This window comes from Erigeron canadensis, chromosome 1 (assembly GCF_010389155.1).
Source record: "Erigeron canadensis isolate Cc75 chromosome 1, C_canadensis_v1, whole genome shotgun sequence".
NCBI lineage: Eukaryota > Viridiplantae > Streptophyta > Magnoliopsida > Asterales > Asteraceae > Erigeron > Erigeron canadensis.
This window is the reverse complement of record NC_057761.1, coordinates 32,947,273-32,957,013: the sequence shown is the minus strand read 5'-3', so window position 1 is coordinate 32,957,013 and position 9,741 is coordinate 32,947,273. Positions and strand designations below refer to the sequence as shown.

Here is a 9,741-nt window from a genome sequence, read left to right as displayed (position 1 = left end):
ATGTTGCACTTGCACAAAATTCGTGACAATCTATTTCTGGGAGACATTAATTCAGCGTCACAAGTACTTATTGGAGGTGAATATGGCAGTAAAGAAAAAATCACCCATATGTTATCAGTTTGGGAAAAGCCTTCTATGGAGTTTTTCACAGAACTGATACCAGATTATTCTGTGGTCCCCTCCAAAGTAATTCGTACGGTCTACACGGAGGAGTCGGGTTCAGATAAAAAGATACATTATGTGTTAGAGAATGCAGGTCATGATCTGAACCTGGTGAGGATGGCTGTACCTTTGAAAGACACCGAGGGTGCGAATTTGCTCGATAATTTGGACGTTTGTTTGGATTTTATTGACCAGGCTAGGAAAAATGGGTCGGTTTTGGTGCATTGTTATGCAGGTTTATCGAGAAGTGCATCTGTTATCACGGCTTACTTGATGAGATCAGAACGGCTTTCTGCACAAGATGCACTTGAGTCGTTACGCCAAATCAAGCCGTATGTATTTCCTAATGATGGGTTTTTACAACAGTTGGCGATGTTTGAAGAAATGGGGTTCAAGGTTGATCATTCAAGCCCTGTTTATAAACGCTTCCGTGGGAAGGTTTTAGGGCCAGGGGACGTCTTGAGTTTGTGGGCTCAAGACGTATGGTGCAAAGTGTCTAGGCTAATGCTGCCTACACCAGATTGCAAAGAAGCGCCGAGTCAAGCACCCGATGAGCCGACCCAACCTGATAAACCGGACTTGTGATGGAAGACCCCATCGGATGCATACGGAATAGATTGGTTTGTTTGCAATGTTTTTATCTTTGTTTGACTTTTCCTTGTATGTCTCATAATTCATTACTTTTTATTTTTTCTCTTTAGAAGACCCTCTGAGATTGGACGCTAAATTGAATTTTTTCGGATGTTTTTTTAATTTTTATAAAAATCAGAAGAATAGTGTTATCGATTGTCAGCGCTTCAATCCAATTCGTTAACAGTATGTTACAAGAAGAATGCATCATATTAATATTTCATTAATCACAAGATATATACGTTTTACACATAAATATACACTCCGATTCAACCAGTTTCCTTGGGTTTTTACCCACACGAGTATGTGGATACAAGTCATACCCACTACAATTATAGGGTAAAAATATATTCACATGGATGGGTAAAAATATATTCACATGGATGGGTAATGGGTAATGGGTTATGGGTTATTGGGTATACGCATTGCAGATTTGCAGGTACCAAGCGTACATACGTAAATACTTTGAAGATGTATTTTCGTAGATATAACCAATTAATACATCTTTGTCAGAAAAGAGGTTTCGATTTTGGCTTGTATCGTATCAGTTTTCAATGGAAGATCGGTTTAATAAAATTCTTCTAATTAAGCCAAGTGAGATATAAGTCATATAACTCGATCGATCATCTTCTAGAATAACAAAATGCAAGTAACATGTCTTCCTCTATGCTAACTCGATCATCTTAGACCTTTTTTTTTTTAAAAAGGCTTATCACGATTTTGTTAAGGGTAAGTGAATTGAACGTGGGTTGTCTCACACCCAATTTGGGTAAAAACCACTCACATCTTGATTGTTTTATTCCATAAAATCATAAGGATTCAATCATTTATTCATTATGACAAATTATTTTTTTTTAGAAATAGTATGTGAAAGATTTTTCATTCAAGTTGGGTTTGAGACACCTCATTCACTTCACATTTTCCTTTTATTAAATAGAGGTTCAAATGTCCTAAACGTTAAACCCAATAAATAATAACAGAGCCATAAATTTATAGGGGTTCTAGGCCATTGCCTAGCCGAATAGTACTATAAGGTCAGTCTTGGTTGAAAAGAAACTTGGTAGATTTTTAATGTCACTTTGGTGAGTACGACACAATCTCGAATAAGCTCTATGCATGTAGCGTCTTTGAAAAAGCAAGGCCAAGACGTAAAGGGAGGCTCTATAGGTGTAGGCCTTAGTCTCCAATCAAAGTAATGTTTGGTCGGCAAGGGTCGTGACTAGTGACCTCATAGAGAATTTTTTTTCTCGTTACCAATATTTAACTCTAGCCATACAGCTACAACGATCCACTTACAACAATCCAAGCAGACACTTTTTTATGGGAAGTGAATCAGTGATAAATCATTTATTCATTATAACAAAAAAGTTTTTTATAAATAGTATGTGAAAGATTTTTCATCAAAGTTGGATTTGAGATGCCTCATTCACTTCACATTTTCCTTATATTAAATAAAGGTTCAAATGTCATAAATGTTAAACCCAATAAATAATAACAAAGCCATAAATTTATAGGGGTTCTAGGCCATTGCCTAGCCGAATAGTACTATAAGGTCGGTCCTGGTCGAAAAGAAACTTGATAGATTTTTAATGTCATTTTGGCAAGTACGACAGAATCTCGAAGAAGCTCTATGCATGTAGCGTCTTTGAAGAAGCAAGGCCAAGACGTAAATGGAGGCTCTATAGACTTAGGCCTTAGTCTCCAATCAAAGTAATGTTTGGTCGGCAAGGGTCGTGACTAGTGACCTCATAGAGAAATTTTTCTCGTTACCAATGTTTAACTCTAGCCATAGAGCTACAACGATCCACTTACAACAATCCACGCGACACTTTTTTATGGGAAGTGAATTAGTGATAAATCTACAACAATTATTAGACATCTACAACAAATGTACATGTTTTACTGCACTGTTTACAATTGCGTAAAATATACATTGTTGTGGATGATTAATAATTATTATAGATATATCATTCCCTCTTTTTTATTGGTCAAACCTACCAAAATAAATGTCATGACTTAAACCAATAATCAATTCTCATCGTTATTTATCAACACTGTTCTATGGTAAAAATTGTAGTCGATTACTTTAAAATTATATTATATATAAACACACCAGAAGGGTGTCGCGCAACACAACGACGATGGAGGCGGCGGATGAAACTGCCAGCGAAGTGACGGTAGAAGTGTAATTATTAATGTCAAAGCAATTGATGTAATAGGGTTTGCAGTTATTTTAACGGTTGAGAGTGTATGTTGTAAATAATTTTATTAAGGTAGTGTTTGTTTGTGACTTAATAAACTCAGTCATGACTTAATCAGTAGTACTTAATCCATTAAGTCATCAAAATTGTTTGTTTTCTTGACTTAATAAACGAAAAACAACTATATTGACTTAATCTATGCAACATTATTTATCCATTCAGTCACTTTACTTATTCAGTCACTTAATGGTTAAAAAACAAACAGACTCAATGTATTATAGGTACATTAGGTAAAAAAATTTACATATTCAATGAAGCGGTGTAATTTAGGTATAATGGATCATATTTGAGAAAAAGGGAAAGAGTAATCTCTCTATATAACCAAGAGATAATATGTTTTTGTTTAGTTGATAATTATGAGAGCATGTCATGTAGAATTTTTTATGATGTGACTTTTTTCTATTAATTTCTTAACTTTAAGCATCCTATGTTATTTAAATTATTCCTAATCATCATTATTTAATAATAAAAATAAAATAAAAGGGTAAAAAGTAAGAAATATATCCGTATCAATGAAGTCATCAGCTGCATCTTGAAGACTTGAATCACATTAAAAGTAAACTTTTTTTTTTTGTAAAGTAAATTAAAATTAAACTAATTCTATCATTATATCTATATTCAGCATCTTCAATCAAATTAAAATCAAGAGTAATGATATCATTATCATTATATCTGTATTCTATCTTTTATATTGTCATAAATTATAAATTATGAATTTATGAAGGTGTATAAATATGTTATGTTTTGTTTATATTAATAAATAGATAAATAATTAAATAATTGTATTAATTCTAAAAAAATATATATCGTTTATCTTATAAATAAGTTTTATATTATAAGTTAAACTTACTAATGCAAATAATAATGATGATGAGATCTATATTTATGGTAATAACAAATATACTATGGTTTTTAAATTTTAATATAAAAGTTCTAATTATAATATGATTTTTTAATAATTATATTAATAATCTATGTTTTTAATTTATAAATAAAATTCATATAAGTTATAATTTAAAATTACTTCCGATTGTAAGAGTTCTATTTTTCAACTAAATTTAATGGGACATGTATCACTTAAATGGTACGTTACTTAATAGTATTGTTTTAGTTTATTGGTGGATGAACTTAAAGTATGTATATATTCCTAATTGAAAACAAATCCGAGTCGAATTTATCGGCCATCATGTATATATATATATATATATATGCTATTTTTCTGATTCTGAAAAGTAAAGATACAAAACACAAAGTCTCTAAAATCTTTGCCCTTCGATCAAGTTGCGACACCACCGAGATGTCGATGGTATACTTGCGTGAGAATCTGTATCTCGGAGATATCATTGCAGCCAATGAAGTGCTTCTTGGTCGCAGCAAACAAAAAATCACCCATATTTTATCAGTTTTGACGGAATTGAACCCTGTTCCCTCCAAAGAGATCCGTACAGTCTACAAGGATGGGTGGCCGTGTTCGGGTAAAAAGATTCATTATGTGTTGGAAAATGCAGGTCATGATCTGAAGGTATTGAGGATGGTTGTGCCTCTGAAGGACAGCAAGAGACAGAATTTGCTCGATAATTTGGACGTTTGTTTGGATTTTATTGACCGGGGTAGGAAAAATGGGTCGGTTTTGGTGCATTGTTTAGCAGGTATATCGAGAAGTGCATCCGTTATCACTGCCTACTTGATGAGAACAGAACGGCTTTCTGTGAAAGATGCACTCGCGTCGTTACGCCAAAGCAAGCCATCTGTAAACCCTAATAGAGGTTTTTTACGGCAGTTGGCTATGTTTGAAGAGATGGGGTTCAAGGTTGATCATTCAAGCCCTGTTTACAAAAATTTTCGTTGGAAGGTTTTAGGCCCACGAGGAGTCTTGAGTTCGTGGCTTTTGGACGTATGGCGCAAATTTTCTAGGCAAATACTGAACCGGATCAGCTGGACTCGTGATGGAAGTTCCCATCGGATGCATGCATAGTTTGGTTTGTTTGCATGTTTTTAGCTTTGGTTGACTTCAATTTGTTACTTTCTTTTCTTTTTTAAAAGACCCTTTCAGGCCTTGACGTTGAATGGTGAATTAGTTTTTTTCTGATGTTTTCTAATTAGTCCATAAAAATCAAGAATGAATAGTGTTATCAATTGTTCAGCTCTTAATCCAATTCGTTAACAGTATGTTACAAAAAGAACATCATATTAATTTTTCATTAAGCTCAAGATATATATGTATCATTACACATACACTCCGATTCAACGTGTTTCCTTGGGTTTACCCACCAGTATGAATGCGTGTGGATGCAGTTCACACCCGCAACTAAAAATAATTATCCAAAGGCATAATGGGTAACGGGTTATGGGTATTCACATCCATTACCCGAAGGTCCCCACCGTACTTAAAGTGCAGAAACAACACTTTGAAGATCGATATAGTTTAGCAAATTTACCTTGAAATTTTTTTCAAAACGGGCGTATTTCAAGGGTGTTTTATCAAAAAGTTTTGGAAAAAAAATTTTATCAAACAAGTCAAACCGGTATTTGAAATACCCGATTCAAAATTCCCAGTCAAATCTGGGATTTGAAATACCGATTTCAAAAAGGGGATATTGAATCCGGTATTTCAAATACTGGACTCAAAGGTGATGTGACAAGAGAGACAGAGTGGGACAGTGGTGCACAGTGGCGGATAGTGCAGTCAGACAGACAGACATACAGACAGACGTGCAGCAGAGACAGAGTGTTTTGAGTCCGGTTTTTAAATGCCGGATTCAACCAAACCCTAACACTTGTCGATGCCTGGTGATACCCTGGTTGATGTGATGTGACCTTGGTTCAGAGGTGCAGAAAGATGGCAGTAGGAACAATACGAGATGACTATGAATCCGGTAATTCCAAAACCGGTTTCAAGTTCAGACAAAAAAAAGCCCAGCAACGTAGCAGTCTATGTATTGTATATATACATGCATATTTTCTCATAGATGATCACCCAAAGCAATATATATTTTTCATAAACAAGAAACTAGTAATTTATCAAAGCAGTATTTTCATAAACAAAAATGGCCTCTATCAATGTTAGCCGTGTTCCAAGAAACCCAGAGTTGTTGTGGCTACAAGCTGCAGATGAACACCGGTCATACAACATCTCCCATGACCGTGCCCTCACAGAAGAGCCACGTTGCAGAAGAGGTGATAGAGGGCTTATAGACTAATGCAAGATGGTGTGGCCGACGAGGTTGTACGTTATATCAGGAGTGCTGGGTTTTACGAACTCTTCCAGTCATATACATGCCAACTTGATCATTCTTTGATCATCGCGTTGGCTGAGCGATGGCGTCCTGAAACCAACACGTTTCACTTTCCTATCGGTGAAGCGACTGTCACCTTGCAAGATGTGTAGGTGATATGGGGTTTACCCATACAGGGACCACCGGTGTGTGGTAAGTGGGTTACAGAGACCCGAAATGTTGAGTATTGGAAGAATTTGTGTCAGGAGTATCTGGGTATTTACCCGGAAGATGACGACTTGCGCAAAGGTCGGATGAAGTTTAATCGGTTGGCGGGTACGATTACTTTTGAACATTGGGACCCGAATGATGACGAGCGTTGCCAACAAATGGCTAGACGGGTTATTCTAGCTCTTATTGGTTCGCAGCTTTTTCCTGATTCTAACAGCTATGATGTTAGTCTTAACTATTTGCCGTTTCTGGGAGACCTGAGCATAGCGGGTCGAAGGAGCTGGGGTTCAGCGACCCTTTGTTGTTTGTATAGGAATTTGTCTAAGGGGACTTGGCCTACTAGACAAGGCATTGATGGACCCTTGTTGTTGTTGCAGTACTGGGCGTGGGAAAGATTTCCACGCATTGCCCCACGAGTCACGCCATTCAAACTGGATGACGGAGAAGAAGAAGAGGTGTATGAATACGGAAGCTGTTTAGCAAACAAGTGGTGTGGAGACCACTCAAATCGTGATACACCGGGACACTGTATAATTTCGTTTCGTTCTTTTTTCAATGCGCTAACACCTGACCAGGTAATAATTAATATGTTTTAATACGTTTTAAGTTATATTTACTTATTAATCTCTAAGTTATAATATGTTAATATCTTTGAATACTTTTTAATTAATGCAGTTCGAATGGACTCCGTATACCAACTTCATCAACATACTCCCCGCGAGTTGTAAGACTGGGCGAAGCATATGGAGATACATGGGCCCCTTGATTTGTTGGGAGGAAGTGGAGTTCCATCTAGCAGATAGAGTTGCTAGACAGTTCGGCTTGATACAAGCCATTCCTGATAATGATGCTTTGGTGGCCCCAGCATAGCATAAGACCCTCATCAAAATGCGAAAAGCGAGGGTCGATTACTGTGAAGTACATGCCGACTATATCGACCAGTGGAACAACCGGGCGCAGCGGATCCACCAGGGAGACCGAGGGGCCACCTGTGCACCAGGGTATATGCAGTGGTATTTAGAGCGTACCGTCTTAACAGTCGGTAAGCCTGGTCAGCAACAGCCTCCAGGCCAGTACCCTCAATGGGGCGTTACCCAACAGTTTTATGTAAGTGTTTTTTTGTTAAATAAACCTTACTATTATTAAATATTTATTTGTTACTAATATTTAAATGTGCGTAGCAAGACAGTTTGGTACAGGTTGACGAGCGAGCTCGTCAACAACAAGAAGCAAATCCGTAGATAAGTCACTTGTTTGGGGATTTTAGAACAATAACGAGGGAGACATTTTCGTTGACTCAACAGGAAGAACGAATGAATTATTCGTCTCAAAATTGGCAGTTTCCTGAGCCACAGCCATTTGAAATGCCTCCCTCCCAAACTTATCAAGCTCCTTCCAGTGCTGGTCCTTCTAATTGGGCAGGTGGTCCTTCCAGTTTTAATACCCATACTGTGTTTAGGCCGACACCCAATTCAAGGTTTCAAAGTTACCAACCGGGTAACCCACAGGCTGGAGCCTCGATTTCAGCAACCCATCAAATGTTCCCGGGTAATTTCTTCATGGGTAGTTTTCAAACCCCGAGTTATTATACCCAAAATGCAGGACCAACTAATCTGTTTGATCTCCCTCCACATCATTTTAATCCTGATTTTTACTACGAAACTGGTCCACCGGCTCGAAACATTTCTCCTTATCCGATGCAAGACTTCTCTCCTTATATCAGTTCTTCTCAACTGCCAGCTACAAATCTGGCAAATGATGAAGGAGAAGAAGAGGACGACGTGTTCGAACCAAGAAGAAGTAACCGAGAACGTGGCAATCCACCGGGATGTGGAACTGGGGGCATAGATAAATTATATTTTTCTTGTAATTCTTTGTTAGGTTTGTGTTAATAACTATCTGTATATTTTATAAATAAATATATTTTTTTAATAATATTGTTTAATTGAATTATTAAAAAAAAAAGCAAAATGGATATAAAACTTACATCAAGTTAAATTAAATTAATATATTCAAAATAAAAGATATCAAAGTAAGGATAAATGGAATACGTAAACTTAAATAAACATAATACATATTTGAAATACTACATAAACTTTTTAACTGAAACCGTCTTCAGCTTCCAATTTGTAAATTGTCGCCAAGTCGATTTTTTTGTTAACCAACTTTAACATTTTCTCAAGTTCAGATGTTATTTCGTCGATACTTGGTAATGCCGTCTCAAGATAATCCTTATGCATTTCTTCACTTATAATCATTCCGATGCCCTTTTTGCTTATTTCTTTTATTTTATTCTTATTTTCGAGCTTCCTTTGTTCCATAAGCAGCTTACAGTCATTAATTTTCATGTAAAGTTCATACCTGTCGCTTATGTCTTCTTTACATTGCGCTTTCAATGCATGAAATGTTACCGTAGGAGGTGATGATGGGTCAGATGACGATGAAGAAGCCATAACTTACAAATCGTTATGGGTTTTTAGATGTCGGATATATATGTTACAAATGCTTAAACACCCGAGTTATATATATATATATACACTATATTTAGAACCGGGATTTGGAATACCGGTTTCGAAATTGATGCACGCGACCACTGTAGCCAGTCAACAGACCTGTCACATCACCTGAAGACAACAGGCTTAATCAATGTTGCTTTTTGAATCCAGTTTTTCAAAAACCGGATACTGTAGGTTTCTGTCAGGTTGATATGATCGTGAATAGGGGTAATGGGTACTAAGTTCGAAACCGGTATTTCAAAAACCGGTTTCAAAATAAATGACCAAAAAAATACAAGGATGACATAAAAACAAACATAGTTTTTAATGATGGTTAAGATTTTGGCTTATATCCCAATTAAATAGTTTTTTTTAATTAGCAACCATTATTTTTAATTTTTACGTATGTATATATTTTTTAATGTTTGTTTTATGTATTGTTATGTTTACTTTGTATTTTAATCAAAACACACTTTTATTCATAATTTAAAAATACATAGAACATATTAACGACAAACATACAACATAATAATACATAGAACACATTATTTCATCATCTCATGGACTCCTTTGGCCGTCATGATGAAGTTGTTGAATGTGTAAACCGCATTAGCAAGTTGGTCAATAGCAATTTGAATTTTCTCGTACTTCCCCTGCAAATAAGTAACATATTGACACTCAAGCTCAGTACAATGCCCAGTTTGTATATAACGGATTTCTTCAGCACACCATTTCTTTTTCGCTGCC

At 36.1% G+C, this 9,741-nt stretch overlaps 3 protein-coding genes across 3 annotated transcripts; all 3 read left to right on the top strand.

The window, feature by feature from the left end:
* On the top strand, positions 1-747 carry LOC122590297 (tyrosine-protein phosphatase yvh1-like). The gene has a single exon (XM_043762624.1). The coding sequence runs from the start codon at positions 1-3 to the stop codon at positions 745-747; it is 747 nt and encodes a 248-aa protein (XP_043618559.1).
* A 3,609-nt stretch (positions 748-4,356) lies between these two features.
* LOC122590289 (dual specificity protein phosphatase 1-like) lies at positions 4,357-5,028 on the top strand. The gene has a single exon (XM_043762617.1). The coding sequence runs from the start codon at positions 4,357-4,359 to the stop codon at positions 5,026-5,028; it is 672 nt and encodes a 223-aa protein (XP_043618552.1).
* Positions 5,029-6,252: 1,224 nt separating this feature from the next.
* LOC122590281 (serine/threonine-protein phosphatase 7 long form homolog) lies at positions 6,253-7,369 on the top strand. Its single transcript, XM_043762610.1, has 3 exons — positions 6,253-6,279; positions 6,442-7,074; positions 7,175-7,369. Exons 1-3 carry the CDS (start codon positions 6,253-6,255, stop codon positions 7,367-7,369), a joined length of 855 nt encoding a protein of 284 aa, XP_043618545.1.
* Positions 7,370-9,741: the final 2,372 nt, after the last annotated feature.

What these genes read in the sequence shown, in the direction of transcription:
- LOC122590297 (XM_043762624.1), top strand. Translation starts at nt 1, where the DNA reads ATGTTGCACTTGCACAAAATTCGTGACAATCTATTTCTGGGAGACATT.
- LOC122590289 (XM_043762617.1), top strand. Translation starts at nt 4,357, where the DNA reads ATGGTATACTTGCGTGAGAATCTGTATCTCGGAGATATCATTGCAGCC.
- LOC122590281 (XM_043762610.1), top strand. Translation starts at nt 6,253, where the DNA reads ATGCAAGATGGTGTGGCCGACGAGGTT. An exon ending in ATGGTGTGGCCGACGAGGTT is followed by an intron (nt 6,280 to 6,441) that starts GTACGTTATATC and finishes CAAGATGTGTAG; the next exon opens with GTGATATGGGGTTTACCCAT. An exon ending in ATGCGCTAACACCTGACCAG is followed by an intron (nt 7,075 to 7,174) that starts GTAATAATTAAT and finishes TAATTAATGCAG; the next exon opens with TTCGAATGGACTCCGTATAC.